A 21,014-nucleotide genomic window follows, 5' to 3' on the forward strand; every position below is an offset into this window, starting at 1 on the left:
AGATTTCCCCTAAGCATGGCACTTGTCTTTCAGGTCATCCAGGAAGCGCTTACTAAACACCTACAGCGTAGTCAGTGCTGTGCTCAAGGCTAGTGTGAAGGGTCCCCAGTTGAATAGGACACTATTCCTAACTTCAAAAATCTTGAGTTCTTGAGACACTCTTCAATGTTCTAGATGTGATTTGATTTCTGTTATCTTGAAGCCAGGCCTTGAAAAGATGGAGAGGATTTGGATTGGGGTAAGGATCCCATAGACAGTGGGAGCAGCAGAAAGAGCGGGGGTAGAAAAAAGTGAACAAACCTTTGCTGAAAGTCTGCTTTGTACCAACTTGCTCATGCTTGTCTGCATTGTTTCTTGGTGAAGCTCCTGAAAGTTGCAGAAATGTAGGTTCTTCTCTTGTTGCCAGGAGTGATACGGGGTCTTCCCTTTCCTTAGGGTTGTTTGATTCAGTAGGAGTAGGTAGGAGAAGTAAGTCACAGAGCTGCCTGAACACCCTCTCAGCTGAAAACCTTTGACTGGCTTGGTTCACAAGAGCTGATTGTGCCGTCACACTGGCAGCCTGACGTTGGCTGCCACGGAAATGGGCAAATCCTACAGGGGCATTTGTTTTTCCCAGGAGAGCTGGTTGTTACACGTTTACCAGCACACCTCTGCCTCGTGAGAATATGAGGCCGGTGTTGCCAGATCTTTTACATTTTAAGGAGAAGCTGAGAGTCCAGATTTTTATTAAGAATCTCTAGATTTCTAAAAGTTGGCAATTTATTTAATCAAAAACAAAACCTGAGCTGAACAAAGAAAACACGTCCACTGACTGCATTCACCTCCAAGTAGTCACCTCACAACTTGGAACCAGGAATGATGCTTCTGTAAAGACTGAGTTTTGTGATATAAGATGTAGAGTAAAAGAAAATGAACCTTTCTTGAAGTACTAATTCTAGGCCTAGAAGGGTTCTGAAAATCAAGAGGGAAGCATAAGCTTCTTGCCACAGTGTCTATTGGGATCGATAACCCATAATTATTTCTACCCATCTTTATGTCCACCTCTTTCATCTTTGCTTTTATGATTTTCTGCCCCCTTTCCTGGCTTCCTCCCACAGCTTTTGGAGAGCACTTCTTGTTCTCATCAGCTAGGCTGTGCTGCTCTTACTGCCTCACTTAAACCCAGGACCATTCATCATGAATAGTCACACCTGTGGTGTCCCGATGCAGCACCCAGTGCCTGGGGTTGCTGACGGGCTGTCTCCATGTGTCCCCACAAGGAGCCCAGGGGAAGAGCAAAAGGTGGGAGCCACAACAAGGTCAGCAGAGACCTCTTCTTGGGCTCCAGAGGTATAAACAAGTTCCACATGAAATTCGGCTTTTAAAAGAAGCAGGTTCTTGTAGAGTGGAGTTCGCCAGACAAGGCAGGGGAGAAGTGGTTATGTGTGTAAGCTCTGAAACCACACTGCCAGTGTTCAGTTCTGGTTCTGCCACTTTACTAGCTGTGTGGCCTTGGGCAAGTCCATGTCTCAAGTTCCACATTTGTAAAGGGAGTTAATAATACTAATACCTACTAGATGCAGTTGTAGTAATTATTGAGTTAACATATGTAAAGCACTTAAAACAAAGCCCTACACATAGTAGGCACACAATAAATGTTAGTCTCTGTTATGATGGTGATGGTGATGGTGGTGGTAATGGTGGTGGTGATGTTGATGGTGGTGGTGGTGGTGATTCTGATGCTGATGGTGATGACCATGGTGATGGTGGTAATGGTGGTGGTGTTGATGATGGTGATGACCACGATGATGATGATGGTGGGGGTGGGGGTGATGTTCATCATTACTATCATTATTACCTGAACCCTGCAGGAAATGGGTTGAAGAAAAGTAGAAGGCTGGAACACAGCACAGGGAAGAAGGGTCTACTCCCTGGTCTCAGCAGTCTCCCCTGCACTGTTCACTCCTTCTCAGCCGGCCAGGCTCTGGCTATCTTAACAAACTTAACAGTGTCCTAACCGATGAGGCAGTGCCCAACAGCCACTGTCCCCAGTGCATAGTAGACAGATGCTGTGGATTTGCCTTACAGTATTTTGAAATTGCCAAACACAAGGTCAGTGATGAGTTCAAGATTAATTCCCTTTTGCTTCTGGAATTAAATGAAATAAATTCAATCTGGAATTCCCTGATGCTTCCACACTCTCGTCTAGGAATACATCATAGGAAACATTCTTAAGAAAGTGGTCTGACAACAACCTGGGCAAAATCTGAGCTAGTACCATTTAAAATCATAGACCCATCCAAGGAGAAAATTGCACTAACTGTTCACGCTGCAATCCAGGCTGGCATATTGGTGCAGAAGCTGCACCAGCTGTGACAGTTCTACCCGCCTTACCCCTCCTCTCCTGCCTCTCCTCCTTTCCTCTCCTCACATGTCTGTGCCCCTCTTCCCAGTAACTTCTACAAAAGTGAGCATGCCTCGGTATTCTTGGAGGTGGAAATTTTCATGTCTTTGTCAGATTGGTCAAGCAGAATTGCATATCCAATTGGGAAAACTGTGGCAATTCCAAGAACAATTACTCTGTTATTTTTAAAATGTATAAGTTACTACATACTTTTGGGGGGAATTTTGCCACTACTATTGCAATCAGCTCCCTAGGCCTTGGGTTATCTGGGCCAGGGGACATGTGCCACTACTCTGTACCTCCAGCCCCTGGTCCCCCTCCACGCTGCCTGGTCAGGCATCCCTGCCACTTTGTCCCTTCCACAGGTACGAGCCCTGGCAGTGGGCTGGGCTGGGGCAGCAAGTAGCTAGAAGCAGCAGAGCAGCTAGCAGAGACTCGGGAGCCCATCATAGCAGTGTTCCAAGTACTCAAGGAGCTGAACAAATGGTAGCCTCTCATAGCCAAGGGAACTCCCATGTAACACCCTTTACATAGGAGTTTAAGGTCTAAGGTAAAAACATAGAAATATTTTTCTAAATGTTAAAAGTGATGAGTGGTTTGTACTTCCTGAAGGCAGCAGACTCTAATCTGCCACTGCAGAGAGAAGCATGGAGTGAGCCAGGCAGGATTTTAATAATGCATGGCATTTGGGGGCAAAGGCTGGAGAAGAGAATGACCCCAGGGGACCACAGAATGAATGGGCCACTTCCCTAGAATGTAGGGGGGCAACATAGAGGGATGTGGAGAAAAAGCTGAGAGGAGGAGCATAGCCTAGGGCTAGCCGATGACCTCCTTAAAATTTATCACCTGCGGGTAAGATGGGATGACTTTGATTCTTCACCATTGTGTCTGATGCAAGGCCCTACCTGGGTGGGAGGGTATAGGGGCAGAACCGTCTGTGATCACCAACTTCCAGTCTTTGGAGGGAAAGATGTCATTCTTAAGATATCCAGTCAAGCCACTGTGGTCAGACAAGCACACGTGGCTTGTGTAGATAGCAGGACTGATCATTTGATGTCAGAGCTGGGCTGCAATATAGAGAAGTAAGACCTACACATGCATCTAAAATATAAGGCAGGAAGGAAGTTCCATTCAAGAGGTGCAGTTAAAGCCTGTAGAAACTGAAAGAAAGTGAGCCCATCTAGTCAAGAGGCAGTGGAGGGTCATGAATTGGAATGGGGCGTTGTGGTCCTGGGGCAAGGCCACTCCTGAGAATGGACAGTGGAGGTTGCTGGGTCGGGTGGTGGCAGCTAGCCCCGTGCTGCTCCAGCGGCGGACCAGCAGCATCAGCATCCCCTGGGCACCTATTAGAAACGCAGACTCTCAAACCCACCACAGACCTGCTGTAACAGAATCTGCGTTTTCACAAGACGCCCAGTGGGTCATAGGCACCATGAAGTTGGAGACAAGCTGCCCTGGTGCGGTATTCTCCACCCTGGTTGCACGTTAGAATTACCTGGCAATTCTGAAAAATAGCAGTGCACAAATGCACAGTCTCCACCCCAAAGATTTTGATTTCATTGGTCTGGGGCATCAAAGTTCAAAGTTCAAAAAAAACCTTCCTGCATGGTTCTCATGTTCAGCAAACATTGAGAACCAGAGTTGAGAGGGAGACTGTGAAGTAAAGAGAAAATGCTTGAGGACCGTGGAGCTTGGGTTCACACCAAGACTCACAGGATCAAGCCTGGCTGGTCCAGGTGAGTGGGCTGCAGGGACATGTCCTCTCCATGGCAGGTGGGGCAGAAGGATCGGAGGACTCAGGCTCCTTGAGAGGTGGAGGGGGGTCAGTCTGCAGGTGTGAATGGAGACACCTGGGCAGAAGCAAGTACGAGTAGAAATCGAAGAACTGACTGGACTGCAGTGGTTCTTGGACTTCAGCATGCATCAGAATCACCCGGAGGGCTTATTAAAAGATGCTTTGTTGGACCACACCACCAGAATTTCTGATTTGGTCAGTCTGGGCTGGGGCCAAGAATGTGCATGCGAATTTGGTAGGACCCAGGGACACAGGTGTGGAATTGTGGAAAAGTCACTTATATCTTCTTGGCCTCAGTTTCCTCATTGGTAAAATGTTTGGTCCAGATCATGGTTTTCTCAACTTAGGCACTAAGGCTGTCTTGGGCCTGAAAATTCTTTGTTGCAAGGATCTGTCTTGTGCGTTTCAGGATGTTTAGCTACATCCCTGGCCTCTACCCACTAGACGCAAGCAGCAACCTCCCCCCTAGTTGTGACAACAAACATGCCTCCGTATGTGGCCAAATGTCCCCTGGGGAGGGCAGGTGCAAAATCACCCCCAGTAGAGGACACTGGTTTCTACATACATCTCCATTTTTGCTTGTTTCCTTAATGGGTGGAGAAAGCACCTTTTTTATTTCATGGAAACCTATGTCTCTAAATTGTAACAAGCATGATTATTTTCAGAGCAAAACAAATTTCTCTGAAATGGTATATATTAGATGAGGAGCTGTGTGTGGCTGGCAGTGTTCCTACTAGTAGAAGGCCGTGTGGGGAAGTGGCTAAAAGTATATGCTTTGGCCCCAGACTGCCCGATTTTAACGCAGGTTGCCCCGCTTACTAACTGTTGGACATCTGGCAAGTTTCATTTTTCTTTTAACTTTTTATTTTGAATTTATTTTAGAATTGTAGGAAATCATAGAAAACCAATTACAGAAAAGTTGCAAAATAGTATAGAGTTCCCTCATGCCTCCCTTAATGCCTGCATCTTCCAAGACTGTAGCACAGTCTTCACTGCCTTCAGCCTCAGTTTCCCCATCTATGAAATGAGGATCCACCCATCTCATACAGCTGTTGAAAGGACTGAATGGGTTAATTCATATAAAATTCTCAGAAGAGCGCCTGGTACATATCAAGGGCTCAGTAAATGGCAGTTATTATTCCGCTATTGTTCCCCATGGCAAAAGTGATGAGTCTCTAGTGGGGAAACGGACCCCCACGAGTGAGGGGCACCTTAGATACAGTCCGTACCTACCTGTGTGTGCACCTCCACCTGGCTGGGCTGCAGTTTAATCCGTATGATCCCGGTTCACCTGCTTCTACCCTCCCCCCACCCCACCGCCTCCTGAAGGACCTCCGGACTTTACCAGGCCCCCTGGACCCTGGGCACCGTTACAGTCCAGTGGCTTGTTCTGTGGACCTCAGCTGCTTTTAAGGCAGCAAGGAAATGCCAGGCAGACGGCCTCCTGTCCTGCGTGAGCCGGGCCATCAGAGGCTGCTCTCAGCAGTGAGGCTCCAGCCTTATCTGCCTCCTCAAGTCTGTCCAACACTCTCCCTCAAGAGCCCCCGCAGAATTTTACACAAAAGCACAGATGCTGCAGGTCCTACAGTGCCTCACAGATTCTCACTGAGCGTGAGGTGTCTGGGCCTCGGGGCGCAGGAGAGAGTGCTGAGTCAGAGCAAGTGGCAGAAAGGGTCCCGGACTCTGGCCTTAGCCCAAAGGTGTCAGAGCCATTTGCAAGTAGTAATGAAAGTCCCTTCCCTACTCCGCCACAAGGAGAGAGCTCTGTGTATTTTACAGGTGGCAGGACCGGGGCAGAAGGAGAGACCCCAGCCTTCCCCACTCGTAGGCCTCGCGGGGTGATGAGGGTGGCGAGAGGCCCCATGGCCCAGCAGTGCTACGAGTGCCACGGGAACCAGCAGAGCCCAAGCTGTTTGGCCAGCGTGCTGGGTGCTGGAGACTGCCTCTGCCAGGACACGCTGACATGCTGTGCGCGGCAAGGACGTTTCAGCCTCCAGCTAACTGCTGTGCGCTCAGACGCATTCTGTCATCAGACTTTCACTTGGGAAAGCAGCGGAATCGCAACTGTGGACCCGCCAGGCGCTCTGGCAGTGCCGCCCTTCCAGGCACTGGAGAGAGCCTCGCCCGCGGTGGATGGCCCAGCGGCCTTCAGGCTCTCTTCCTCTCTCTCTCCTTCTCTCTCTCTGTCTCTGTCTGGCTGTGTGGCTGTCTCTCTGGTCCAGCTGTCTCTCTGTTTCTGTCTCTCTTTTATAAGTGTTCCAGCTTTAATTCTCTCTGTCTCTGTCTGTCTGTCTCTTTCTTTTGTTTATGGTCCAGCTCTCTCTCTCTCCCTCCCTCTCCTTCTCTGTATCTCTGTCTCTCTCTGTCTCTATCTCTCTCTGGTACGTGGTCCAGCTGTCTCTCTGTCTCTCTCTTGTTTAAGATCCAACTGTTCCTCTCTCCTTCTCTCTTATATACACTCCAGCTGTTTTTCTCTGTGCTTCTCTCTCTCTGTCTTTCTGTCTCTGACTCTGTCCCTCTCACTCACACACACACACGCACACACACATATCCCTGCAGCCCAACTCCACGGAACCCCTGACAATTCTAAACACCCCGATCACAGCTGATAGGCATGGAGCCTCATTCAAACCTTTGCCCCGGCCCCAGCTTCCCGACTTTGCTCTCAAGAGCCCTGAGAGGCTAGAAACACTCAGAGACATTCCAGGCCTGGCTGGACAAGTGAGCCCCTTTTGTCTTCCCTTCTTCTTTTGCTGATCATTATCACACACGCTTTTCCAAAGCACCAGATGTTCATTTCTGTCTCTCCTTCCACTGCTATAAGGATGATCTAGAATCTAGATCTAACTAGGTCCACCTTCAGCTTATTAAATCCCCTCCGGCTCCAGACCACGTTTAAGGAAAAGTCTAATCTCTTTAGAAAGGCACGCATAGCCCCTGGGGATCTGGCCCAGCCTCCCTTTGCTTTGTCCCCCGCTCCTCACCATACCCTCCATCCCTACCGGAGTCGCCTGTGTTTTCCAGGTTCGTTCCAGAGATGTAGACGGAGGGGTAGCCGAGAGGGTTAGATCCAGATGAGGACACACTGCAGTGATGGCGGCGGTCACATCAAGAGTGCCCATGTTAGCTGCTATTTTTGAGCGTTTTCTGTGTGCTAAACTCCTCGCGGACTTTATTTCATTTACTCCTAGAACAAGCCTAGAGGGTAGGTCCTAGCATTCTCTCCACCATGTAGCAGCTAAGAGCCCAGGCTCCAGAATCCACGTGCCTGGATTCAGATGCAGACGCCAGCACTTAGCAGCTGTGTAGGGCTCAGCAAACTACTCTACCTCCTGGGATGATGGTACTAAAGAGCCCACGCTCAGAGCATCCTGGTGAGGATCACATGACATAATACAGAACAATGCTCAAGACAGCGGAGGGTGTGGACAGGACTGGCGGTCAGGGTTGTTTGCTGTTCACCCCCAACCTCTTAGGCACCATGTGATAAGCGTGGATATGGGGATACGGGTGGCCAGATTTCTTTTGGACATGCACCCAGTGCCCATCGGTAAAGAGCCCAGGGCGCAGTCGTCAGTCCTGTCCTTCCATGAAGGGGGGCCCAGAGCAAGTGTTTGTGTTGTGTGACCACAGGGTCCCAGCCTTAGCTACCGCTCCGCCTCTGGTACGCAGAGGGAGCATTTTCCGATGACTTGTTCACCAGGTAAAAAGCATTCAAGATGCAATTCGAGATAAGAAGCAGCGGTTCAACTTCCTTGGAGAGGAGATTAGCCTGAACCCTTCTGTGGGCATTTTCATCACCATGAACCCAGGCTACGCCGGCCGCACGGAGCTGCCAGAAAACCTCAAGGCTCTGTTCAGGTGAGCGTCCGCTCTGCCCCGTGCAAGGGCCCCGGAGAGAAGCTTCTTTTATTTTTTCCACTGAAAATGTATGACATATACATTAAAAGAAATGTGGAACATATTAAAAGGTAGATTTTACAAAACCACGTTTAATGCCATCACCAGTAAAATTATTTTTTGCTTAATTGTGTTCTTTTCTTTACAGGCATATAAAGTCATGCATTTGTAGTCTACGTGTGTGGTCTACACACAGTTTTGTATTTTCATTTCATAGTCTATCATAATCCTATCATAAATGGTTTCTTCTTCTGTTAGGTATTCTTAAGAAATCTCATTTTATGACTGCATTTTATTCTATCAAATGCATGGTCCACAATGTAGTTAACTAGTCCACAGTAGTTAAATATAACAGTTAAAATAAATTTATTCATCATGGTATAATATACATAAGTATTTTTTTTTTGTATGCATGATTATTTTCTTTGGCTAGCTTCCCAGGAATGGAATCACTGAATTAACAGGGAGGAACTTTTTTAAGACTCTTGATACACATTACCGAATTGCTTTCTACAAAGAGCTGTGCTGAATGACCGTCTCACAGGTGACACATGATAGCACCTCTTTTATTTTACCTTTGCCACCAGTGGATATTGCCACGCTTTTAAATCTTCTTTATTGAGATAAGAAAACACAAAAGCATTTCCTAGCAGGGGCTGGAGTCTTCGTTCTTTTTTCAGAAAAGAGAAGTCAGCCCAACAAAGAGAAAGCTGAAAGATCCTTCATGGCTTCTGATTGTCTGTCTACTGAACTGGTACCTGAGAGGGAGGCTGTGAGAGTGAAAACAAAGCTGTCTGTCTCGTCTTTGGACTGAGACCCAGCGCTCCCTGTTGCGGACACAGAGGCCCAGGAGGCCACTGGAAAGCTCCCTGTGTCCTTCAGTCCCTCACTTTCACTGCTCCAGGGGTGGGGCAGTACCTCCTCCTTCAGGCAGGTCCCCACCTTAACCAAGAATGTCAGCAGGCTGTGGGAACTGGTGCCACAGAGTACTACACTGATCACTATTTGCTTATGCAAAGTATTTATTAAGTAAACTGTGTGCTATGAACAATACTGGACAGGGGTTATCACCCTGATAAGAATTATTCCTCACGCTTTTTCCCCTGAATTTAAAGAGAACATATACCCATAGAAGAAAATTTGGGGGAAAAACAGAAAAGTACTTGTAAAAATAATAAGTACAAACATCTACTTTCACATTTAACTCTCACAAAAACCCTATGAGGTAGATACTATTAGGATCCCCCTTTGAACTGTGAGAAAACAGATTCAGCAGATTTCCCAGGGTGGTAACTGTAGTTACTAAGGTTAGCTAGTAACCCAATTAGTAAGCAGCAGAACTAGAGTTTGAACCCAGGCAGTCTGATTCCAGACTCTGCTCTGCTCACCCCAGTCCTATCATCCAGAGAAAGTCAGTATGACCCCTTGCCACCTGCCTTCCAGTATTGTGAGGGCAGAGTATTTCTTTTTCAAACTTGGGATCAGACTCTATAGAGTCTAGTACCCTGCCTTCATTAATTAATGTTTTCCTGTGTCATTAAATAGTTTTTCTTCTACAGCATTATTTTTCACAGCTGCATTGCACTCTGTTGTACGGATGCATATTTAACCTTATTTTAGGTTACAAATTAATTTTGAGAATCTAAGTATTTGCTTGCTCCTTTGAATTTGAATCTAATTTAATATAGTATAAGGGAAAAATGTACTTGAATGATATGTTTTTGAAAATTTTATATCAGTGTAGGGAAAATGCAATTAAAGAAACGTAACAACTTTAGTCTCCTATCACATACCTAATGAATTAATTTTAAAATTAACTAATTTTAAAATAAAATGTTTCTAGACCTAGAGGGGGAAAAAAATCACAATAAATCCTTATATATAGACAAAAATCCCCTTCTATATTCTCATATTTGCCATTTTGTGGCAAAGTGGGGTTCATAGGTGCCTACTTCAGACCTCAGAATTACGTATTGACATTTGTATGCAAATAGGCATAGAATAAGTTTGATCATCTAGACTTGGAGGAGACAAGTTTTGAGGAGGAGAAATAGATTCTCATTTTCTTGCAGATAACAAGAGAGACTCTATTCCTCAACCTTAGCCCCTAATCTATGATAGAAGATCACTAATTGGTAATCTGCTAATTACTGAGGCTTTACTAATCTGTGCCTTGTATAAGGCACACTGGACCCAAGTTACAAGACTTGCATTGTAGCCCCACCTCTGTCCCCATCTGCTCACATCATCCATCACCTTGAGCAAGAGAGTTTACTCCCTTTATCCTTACTAACTCATCTTAACATTGAAAGTCTTCAGCGAAATAATTGCTAAGGTCTCAGTTTTCACACTCACACATGCCTCCGTCCGTGATCTCAGCCAGTGTCTCTTGTCTTACAAGCTCCCCTCCACTGTGGTTGGGACTGTCTCAGCCCTCTGTCTCCCTTACACAGGCCTTGCGCGATGGTCGTTCCAGACTTTGAGTTGATCTGTGAAATCATGCTTGTGGCAGAAGGATTCATTGAAGCACGGTTACTAGCCAGGAAGTTCATCACCCTTTACAAGTTGTGCAAAGAGCTTCTCTCTAAACAGGTACAATCCCTGGTTAGACCAGGTGACCAGTTGCGTGTGATTGTCCCAGCTCTGGACGGGTTCTGGAGCCAGTGTGTTAGGGAAACATTAGAACCTTCTCATAGAGAGTCACTGTGCCCATAAGCATATTACACGCTCTAGAAACATCTATAATAAAGATTCATGTTCATTTTCTTAGCCCAGCATTAAAAAAAAACACAACGATTTGGCCACAGAACTCCCTTTTTAGTAGAATACTTAGCAGCACCTCATAGATCACCAGTGTCCCATGAGAAACATTGCAGTGGCGAATGAAAGCCCTTGGAGGGAGTGGTCTGTACCTGAAGGAATGAGAGAAGGGAGGAAGATGGGGGAGAGAGAGTCAGGCATTAAGCAGCACTGCGCTGCTCATTGCTGCTGCTCCTTAAGTGTGGCTTCTGCCCAGGGCCGGCCCCCTTCCAGAAGAGACCTTACAACATGACCCAGAGCCTCCAAGGTTTATGCCTTAGATGGAGAATTTCTTGGTGTCACGGACAGCCAATCAGGCTTCCTAGGCATTCCCAATGAGTTTCTCTTTCCTTTCGGGTGTTTACTTGGATCACCTTTGCTGCCACAAAGTGAGCCCTCTCAGTCCTGTGAAATCTGTCCAAAATGGATTAAGAAAAAAAAAAGAAAAAGAAGCCACCTCCCCTGTTTTCTCAACACTTCCCAGGCCCTGGCTCACTGCATCCTCTCTGTCGGTTCTCAGCCACCAGTGGCTTCAGCCCAGTGACTCACTTTCCCGTCTCGATCCCAGACTTCTCTGTTGAACTCAAAGCCTGTATATTCAGTGGTCTATGCCACAGATCCCCTGATTGTCTAAAATGCACCTCCAGCTCAGTATCTAAAGCCAGTGGTCCTGCCAGCTCCACCGCAGGCCCACTGCTGCATTCAGGGCTTCAGGAGAACAATCGCTTACTCACTTGCTGATTCTGGAAACCTGGAGTTATCCTTGACACCTTCCTCTTCCTCAGCCCCACATTTAATCATGAATGAACGGCTGTTCTTTCTACCCTGTGGATATTTCTCAAATACTTCTTTCTTTCTACCACTTTTGTTGCAAGCACCCATGTCTCTTGCTTGGAAGTTCCTCTCTACTAGTTTCTCTACCTCTACTCTAGTCCTTCATGTCTATTCTTTAGCCACCAGCTGGAGGGGTCATTTAAAAATGGTACTCATTGTACTTAAGATAAAGACCAGCATCCTTATCACTGTCTGCAAAAGACCACGTGCGGCCCTGTCTCCTGCCTCTTCCGAGGCGCCAGGTCACAGCCCTCCCCGGGGTGTGCTCCTGCACCTGCACTGCTCTTTCAGTTCAGTGTATGATGAAGGCGAAGGACATGGTGGCTGCGCCTGGGCTAAGGATCAGACTTCCCTGAAGAAACAATATCAAGGAAGGCCTGAGGGGACTTCCCTGGTGGCACAGTGGTTAAGAATCTGCCTGCCAATGCAGGGGACACGGGTTCAAGCCCTGGTCCGAGAAGATCCCACATGCCATGAAGCAGCTAAGCCTGTGCACCACAACTGCTGAGCCTGCACTCTAGAGCCTGTGAGCCTCAACTACTGAGCCTTTGCTCTAGAGCCCCAGAGCCACAACTACTGAGCGCGCGTGCCACAACTACTGAAGCCTGCGCACCTAGAGCCCGTGCCCTGCAACAAGAGAAGCCACCACAATGAGAAGCCCGCGCACTGCAACGAAGAGTAGCCCCCGCTCGCCGCAACTAGAGAAAGCCCGAGTACAGCAACGAAGACCCAACACAGCCAAAAATAAATAAATAAATAAATAAAAAGTTGAAAGAAAAGGAAGACCTGGGATCCATCACTCCCAGATGAGGAGGAAGTGCAGTCAAGGCTGGAAGGAACGGGTTGTCCCCAGCCTCAGGAGTGGCGTCCTGAGTCAGTTTTATGTTTCTGCGTTCCTTGCACACTGAATTGTCCTCTGTAGCAAGCATCACAGCTCTAATTAAATAACGACCTGCTGTGAAGCAAGTAGCAGAGCTGGGACTTGAACCGAGGTCTGTCTGAGCTCAGAGTCTGTGCTCTGGACCGCACGCTCCACCCTTTCCTCACCACTCCACTCCCAGCCCTGGTGTCAGCAGTGTGCTCCACCATCCCACGAGCCTACACTCAGAACCTGTGACCTCTGGGTGCCTCCTTTGACAAAAATTTTAAGGAACTTTTTTTTTCTCCTTTTCTCAGAGTTTGAAGGCCTCTTTGAGGCAAGTACGCTCACCTTCGGCCACCTCTGAGAACTAACACATCTCCCTCCTTGACAACCCTTCCACCCTCTGAATGTTCAAGGGGTAGCCAGATAGGTTTGGAAGCGGTCTGTTTAACCTCCCTGACCCCCAGCCCCCCACATGCTCTGTGTCTGCTCTGTCGTCGTAACAGCCAGAAAAGTGACTAATGTCAGACCGGGAACTAGGATCCCGGATCAGGATCTACTATGTCGTTAATCTTTTCCTTTGCCTCTGCCTTGGCCTCAAAAGGGACCTAGTACGGGTGTGCTATCTAATCCTGCGGACACGAGCCCGAGCCCGTGGGGTTGTGCGTCCCAGCAGCTCTCGTCTAACCCTGCTGCCTTCCCGCAGGATCACTATGACTGGGGCCTGCGGGCCATCAAGTCTGTGCTGGTGGTGGCCGGATCCCTGAAGCGAGGAGATCCTGACCGGCCCGAGGACCAGGTCCTGATGCGCTCCCTGCGAGACTTCAACATCCCCAAGATTGTGACAGACGACATACCCGTGTTCATGGGCCTGATCGGGGACCTGTTTCCTGCCCTGAATGTCCCTCGGAGGAGAGACCTCAACTTCGAAGCTTTGGTTAGGAAGGCTGTGGTGGAGCTGAAGCTGCAGGCTGAGGACAACTTTGTGCTCAAGGTACAGGGTTTTCCCTCCCAACGTTTTTTTGTCTCTTAATTCTTTTCTTGGACAGTGGATTATACTTCATCCTTAATCCAAAGTGTAGCTTTAGAGGTACACATACTTATCGACTTTGCAATAACTCAGTTCATCTCAGTAGCTCTTTATTGGCACATCCACAGTGTGGAATGTGCGGTGAGGAATGCAAAAGAAGGACAAAGCCCCTACCGTCAGGGGGTTCACATTCTCATGGGAGGAATGAGACACAGGCTTTGCTATAGCACGTGTTCCTTTCATGTGAATTACTTCATGCACCACTATACAGGAATGACAGTCAGGTAAAGTGGAAGCTGTGTTGGCTCTTATGCATTTTTCTGATCTTGAAAATGCTTTGAAGTGATCAAGGACAGGCTTTACACAATTAAAGAAAAACCTGAGGGTGGTAGATAGAATAATTCCTCCCCCTACCCCGCCAAAGATGTCCACAACCTAATCCCCAGAATTTGTGAACGTGTTACATTACGTGGCAAGGGGGGATTAAGGTCACACAGGGCGTTAAGGTTGCTAATCAGCTGACCAGGCTGTGGGGAGATGATCCGGGTTTATCCAGGTGGCCCAGTATAATCACGACGGTCTTTCTAAGTGAAAGAGGGAGACAGAGAGTGTCAGTGACCCCACGGAGGAAGACTCAACCAGCCACTGCTGGTTTTGAGGGTGGAGGACGGGGCCATGAGCCAGGGAGTGTGGGCAGCCCCTAGACGCTAGAAAAGGCAAGAGAACCGACCCCCCCACACACACACAGCTTTCAGAAGAAATCAGCCCTCAACACCTTGATTTGAGCACAGTTAAGACTTCTGACCACCCAAACTGTAAGCTAATAAATTTCTGTCATTTTAAGACATTAAGTCTGCAGTAATTTGTTACAGCCATAGAAAATGAATACATTTAGCAATAGACATAGACTTAAAGAAAGAAAACCTGAAACTTTAGTGCAAGTATAGCTAGTCTCATGCCTGTAGGAACCACGGAGGTTCGTGCTGTTTTCTGGGGAGGCTTAGGGTGGGTGAAGTCACTTCCTCATGTATTAAAACAGTGGATTAGTGAAGAAGACTCCATCTACATCCGATCTTTAGTTCTTTATTAGAAATTCATACACCCATGATCTACCTCTTGAAAAATGAAGCACAGGCCCCCAGATTTAAGGTTTCAGAGGATAAACGGACACGAGGTAGGTTGCAAATGCTCTCTAGTGACTTCACTGTGCTAGTGTTTTTACTGGGATTAGGATGCACTGTTGAGCTTCGAGGGCTTTGGATACAACATTCTGTACATTTTGAGTGGTCTGCGCAATCTTGTTTTCCCATGAGTCTGTTTGCAGAAGGTAACATTTTTAGGACGTATTGATGTTGTTACAGTAGAAGTGCCTGCACACAGATAACTAAACCTGGAGGGAGGACGTGACAGGTGCCACAAGAGAGGGTCCTGGAATACAGGGATAAGGGCAGAATTTTTTTTTCCTGTACTGTTACCTCTCCAGGATATGCCACCAAGCTGCTTCGCAGGAGAGAAAGTGCTCCCCCTTGAGGAACTTACAGACTGGGGGCTGGTTCCTTCTCCACTCCAGGTGGGGTTTCTAGCACACAGTACTTGCATTGGTTGAGATTAAGCTCTGGCTACAGATAAACAGAACTGGTGTCTACTTTCATTTCTGAGATTACATTTTACAGAAGAGAGCAAAGCATCACCTGGTCCTTTGCAGCTGTGATTGGTTTTGCCCGTGGAGCAATCCCCACTCCCAACCTCTCTCCTCCTAAGTTTGGTAGATAGACTTTTTAAAGGTAGAGATGGGCAGGAAGGCCTCCCAGATAGAGGGAAGAGGGTCAGCCGAGGGTAGACGGGGAGACGTAGAGATTGTACAAGCCACAGCAAGAAGTCCAGTGTGGCTAGAGAAAAGGGTATTGGGGTGGGGGAGGGGGAGGGAGCAATAGGACCTGAGAGATAATAGGTGGCCGTGTTATAGAGGGCTTTGGATGCCAGATGAGGGGTTTCCTCTGAAAGGCTCTGATCCTGAGGGGCACCCTCACCCCAGAGATGAGTTAATCCGATGAGGCTCCTAGGATGCAGGCACTGAGGCTGACATCTTAGAAGCAGGACAGTCCACATCTTCCCAGCCTCTCTGAGAGTCTGCTAAGGCAAACGACCCTCCTTCCCCATTTTCTGCACTTTTTTCTGCTCAGAATCTCACTCTTTCTATTTATTTGTCAGTTGCCCCACATTGTTTCCTTCTTTTTCTTCCCTTCTTTTCATAACCACTTTCTGCTCCTCTGATAAGACAGATGCCATCTACTAAAGGTTCTTGCCGTAGATGATGTTTTCTACCGACGTTTCATTTACACTGTCCACTTGAACTGTTTTCTTTGAAATATAGTTGATTTACAATGTTGTCTAATTTCTGCTGTATAGCACAGTACACTTGAACTTTTTAAAGTTACTTCATCAAAAACCTCTAGGGAAGCTCTGGTTTGAGAAGGCATCCTGCAATCTTTTAAAAGTGATAATATAACTTAAAAAAAAATGGAATAAGCCCATAGAAGTGTGAAAACTGGGAAGGGGATATAAGAATAGATTTCTGGAAAGATGGGAAGAGGATGAAAGCAGGTTGACAGATCAAACAGAGCAGGGGGGCTGCAGGCTCAAATATGCTTAGAAAGGGCTTCAGGGGAAGAGGAGCCAGGAGGCGGCCAGTCTGCCAAGCAGAACCCTGGAGAAGCTCAGGGCTTGGACTAGGCAGTGAAGGAGGGCAGGGGTGGGGAAGAGGACTGAGAACACAGGGTGGGGGGGGGGGCGCCTTAAGCCGGTGGGGGAGGGCATTAAGTCTGTTTACCCAATCATTGTACCACTTAGCTCCCCACACTCTCCCCTAGCTCCCCCTTCTAGGCCCAGGTTCCCAAGATTGCGGACCACGCACAGCCAAGCATGTAACTGCAGCTGAAAAGAAAGGTCTAAGGGAATTTAATAAAGTCTTTAGGAGGGAAACTATGACTGCTCTAAGAGTTTGAAGCCCATACATTCTGTTTGGGCTCCTCGGCCTGAAGGCCAGCACCTGCTCACTCACCCACAAGTAGAAGAATAAAGACAAAGGCCAAGATCTGACTGGGAGCACAGACCTCCCTCTCAGTCCTCCCTGCCTGGAAGGAGACCCGCATATCAAGCCGCAGACAGCACCCACCCCAGCGTCCTAGAAAACACGGTGCAGCTCTACGTTTAAACCCGAGGCTCACCAGATACTGGAGGCAATCAACAACGCAAGAGACAGACAGACCGACAGACACCCGCACACAAACGCACATACACACGCAGCAACTGACTCCAGGGGAAGTTAGGAAGAGAACGTTTTAAAGTCCTAATTAGTATCCTTAATGAAAATAAAGAAAACGAGATCCATAAAACAAGAATGAGATGCTATCAAAAAATGAAAAGAACTATTGGAGAATTGCAAAGAACTCTTTGAAATGTAAAATTGAATCACTGATAACACACACAATTCAATGCAAGGATTGGAAGGTAAAGCCGAGGAAATCTCCCAGGATGAAACTATATATATGTGTATGTATGTGTATAACAAAGTATAATATATATAGTACACACACAAAGAGAGACAGATAGTGTGAGAGTCAAGGTGACACATAGAGGATTATCTAGGTTACGTAACGTGTTGTCAATGGGAATTCTAGAAAGAGAGCCCTTGAAAAACTGGACAAACGTGTACAGATTACATGGGCTCAGTCAGTACTGAACAGAGTGGATTTCAATGGACTTATACCAAGATGCGTCATAATGGAATTTCAGAAGTCAAGGGTCACCAGAAAAAGATAAAAGTTTCCTGGCTGGGTGACAGATTGAGAAGGTGGTACAGGTGACCCAGGAAGGAATGAAATTCAGGATGACATCAGAACCTCTCATCAGCAATATCAGATAGTAGAGTACAAGAAAACCATTCCCTCAAAGTTCTGAGGGGAAGTGATCTCAAAACTAATTACGTACCAAATTATCATTCAGGATATTTTCAAAGAGTTACAAATTTTACTATGTATGCATCCTATTTGATTAAGTTACTTGAGGACATACTATAGCAAAACGAGGATGAAAAACAAGAAAAATATCATGGGATTCAAAAATTTCAGAATCAAATAAAGGAAGTCCTTGAATTATAGCTGTTAGCAGGCCTAGAAAGCAATCAATCCAAATCGAGTCAGGAAGTCCACGGTCTCTAAGGAAAAGGACCCGAAAAGTAGATAATTCAAAGGAAGAATAGATGAACAAGATGAAATGTCTCATGTGTTTTACTGAAATTCTCAGTTATGAGAACTAAGGCATCTGTCTGTCTTAACAAAGAAAAAAATTAAAAACACTAAGAGAAAAAGGATTTTTTTTAAAGTAAGTGTGAACCTGATATTGATCAATATATAGAGTGTAAGAAAAGAGTATCTATTTGACCTTGAATTGATGTTCAGAACATCCTCTGTCAAGTCATGACATGAGGCCCACAGAGAATGTGATGTATTCCAGGCAACTGCTTCCTTCTGTAGTGAAAAATATCTACAGTGGTAAAAATCGAAGCCGCTATTTGTCTTCAACTCTTAGAATCATGGAAAATAGAGAAGGTCTAAATCTAAGTATGAAACAGAATGTAAATATTACCAAACATGGCAATGTAAGAGTATAATGTGTCTGGCAGAAGATAGGAGATGGAAACGAGAAGAAAAGGTAAAAGGAAGGGTAGAGATACATATGTATTTACCTTACAAAAGATACTGTCAAAAGTTGATGGATTAATCACAGTCAAAGTAGAAATAACCCACTCATCAGTTGATAAATGGACAAACAAAATGTGGTATGCCTATGTAATGGAATTTCATTCAGCTGTAAGGAGGAATGAAGTACTGGTACATGCTACAGCATAGATGAGCCTTGAAAACATTGTAAGTGAAAGAGGTCATTTCATTTTCTGAAATGCCCAGAATAGTCAAATTTATAGAGGCAGAATGTGTATCAGGGGCTGCACAGGGATGAATTAGGGGTAGGGATGGGGAGTGACTACTGATGGGTCTGGGTTTTCCTTTTGGGTTGATGAAAATGTTCTAAAATTGGATAGTGGTGATGGTTGTATAATCCTGTGACTATGCTAAAAGCCACTGGAAAAAGGTGAATTTTATGGTATGTGAATTATGTCTCAATACAGCTGTTGAACAAAAAGAAGTTGATGGAACTAGAAAGCAATTTTAAGTCTTTCTGATATCAGGGAATCAGTCAGTAGTAGTTCACGGAAAAAAAAAAAAAAACAACCTAGGTTTATAATACAGTCTCCATTCAGTAGCCAGAACACCATCCACTGCCACCACCTCTCCTGTTCTCCGCCCCCCCCCACCCCGCCCTCCTCCATTTTAATGCAATACCCTCAGGTCAGTTTCATGCTTAAAATCTTCCAAATGCTTTCTGTTGTACTCAGAATAAAATTCCAAGTATCAATTTCTGCATATCTGCCCCCTGCTTACCTCTCTTACCTCATCTTATACTGCTCCCTCTTCCTTTTTTAATTTTTTTAATTTTTTATTTTTCTGTTCTCTGAGCCCTCCAAGCTTGCTGCTGAACTTAAGGCTTTTGCACTCACTGTCACTCTACCTGGAATGCCCTACCACTGGTCTTCGCATGGCTGACTCTTTTTCATTCATATGTTAGCTTAGATGTCAGCTCCTCAGAGACCCTTCCTGATCACTTCCCTCAGTTTTATCTGGGAAGATCCTGCACTGAGTCCCTGAAAGCTGAAAACAAGAGCCAGGATTGAGAATCTCTTTTGGGTGATTTTGGGGTTTGAATCAGAGGAACAGCAATAGCTTGGGATGGAGGAGAAAAAGATATTGATGCTATGGAAAGCAAAACTCAGTATCCCAATAAATAATCCTTCCACACTGAAAGCTAACTGTCTTTTTCCCCGAAGAGCCATTTATCAGCTACCTTTATATTACTCTCTTCATATAAGTGGTACCACTCTCCTAATTCCCTTGTTGTACAATTCTAGAATTCTTTTTAACACTCCTATCAATTAAATTTTTTAAAATATAGGAGTCATTTTAAATTAATTTGCTTTACTTTTTTTATTTTATTGAAGTATAGTTGATTTACAATGTCGTGTTAGTTTCAGGTGTACAGCACAGTGATTCAGATACATATATCTGAATATATACATATACTTTCTCAGATTCTTTTCCCTTATAAGCGGTTATAAAATACTGAGTTTAGTTCCCTGTGCTATACAGTAGATCCTTGTTGGTTATCTGTTTTATATATAGTAGTGTAATTTTTTTAATGTAGAATAAATAAAATGTTTGGGGAAAAACTTTCTGTTGTCCCACAGAAATGTTCTGTCAACATTTTAGCACATTTCCTCTTCAGTTCACTTTCCTCAGCTATTAAGGATTTATAGTATAAAGTATGAGGAAACCTGATCTACAATAAAGTTCAAATGTTTTAGCTCATGACATGCAAGACCTTTCCTGATAGGGGTCATCCAACCTTTCCAGCCATCCTTCACATTTTTTTAAAAAATTAATTATTTATTTATTTGTTTGTTTGTCTGTTTGCTTGGTTTGGGCTGCATTGGGTCTTCATTGCTGTGCGCGGGCTTTCTCTAGTTGCAGCGAGCAGTGGCTACTCTTCGTTGTGGTGCACAGGCTTCTCTTTGCGGTGGCTTCTCTTGTGGAGCACGGGCTCAGTAGTTGTGGCTCTCGGGCTCTAGAGTGCAGGCTCAGTAGTTGTGGCTCATGGGCTTAGTTGTTCCGCTGCATGTGGGATCTTCCTGGACCAGGGCTCGAACCTGTGTCCCCTGCACTGGCAGGCAGATTCTTAACCAGTGGGTCACCAGGGAAGTCCCCATCCTTCACATTTCCAGCAAATACTTCTTCAGCACTTGGTCTCTGCCAGATTCTCTGCTAGACACTGAAAATAGAGAAATATCAATAAAAGTCCTGTCCTGCCTGCCTTCGAGTAGCTGATAATCTAATAGGCAGACAGAAAAGTAACCATTGCAATATTGGTAAGTGCTAGGATGCAGGATGTAGGTATGGGACACCTACCCCAGGCTGCAGGGTGTGTAGGGGCTGGCCAGAAGAAGGTAGGAGACGGGATCACTTCTGAACAGAAGGCACGGTGTGTTAAAGGCCCAGGCACACGGAAGAGAATCATTAAAGAGCTCCAAGAAATTGTCTACCTGGTATGTGTGTGCTGAGGGATGAGAGATAAAACACTGGAAGCTGTTTTGGGCCAAGCTGCAAAAGGGCCTTGTAAACCAGTGTAGGGATTTGGGATTTCATCACTAAAACTATGGAGAACCACTGAAGGGACAACGTGATGGCAGTGACTTGATCAAATTTTCATTCCAGTAAGTGTACAACAGTGTAGAAAGGTG

General features: G+C 45.9%; 1 protein-coding gene across 1 annotated transcript in view; it reads left to right on the forward strand.

The window, feature by feature from the left end:
* The window catches only part of DNAH9 (dynein axonemal heavy chain 9), a 298,998-nt gene that overhangs the window by 113,453 nt on the left and 164,531 nt on the right, over positions 1-21,014 (forward strand). The window contains exons 29-31 of the mRNA XM_059997406.1: positions 7,882-8,039; positions 10,532-10,670; positions 13,280-13,567. Of these exons, the coding sequence (XP_059853389.1) occupies positions 7,882-8,039; positions 10,532-10,670; positions 13,280-13,567 (585 nt within the window). The remainder of the gene's footprint in view (positions 1-7,881; positions 8,040-10,531; positions 10,671-13,279; positions 13,568-21,014) is intronic.

The sequence above is a fragment of the Delphinus delphis genome, chromosome 19, assembly GCF_949987515.2.
Source record: "Delphinus delphis chromosome 19, mDelDel1.2, whole genome shotgun sequence".
NCBI lineage: Eukaryota > Metazoa > Chordata > Mammalia > Artiodactyla > Delphinidae > Delphinus > Delphinus delphis.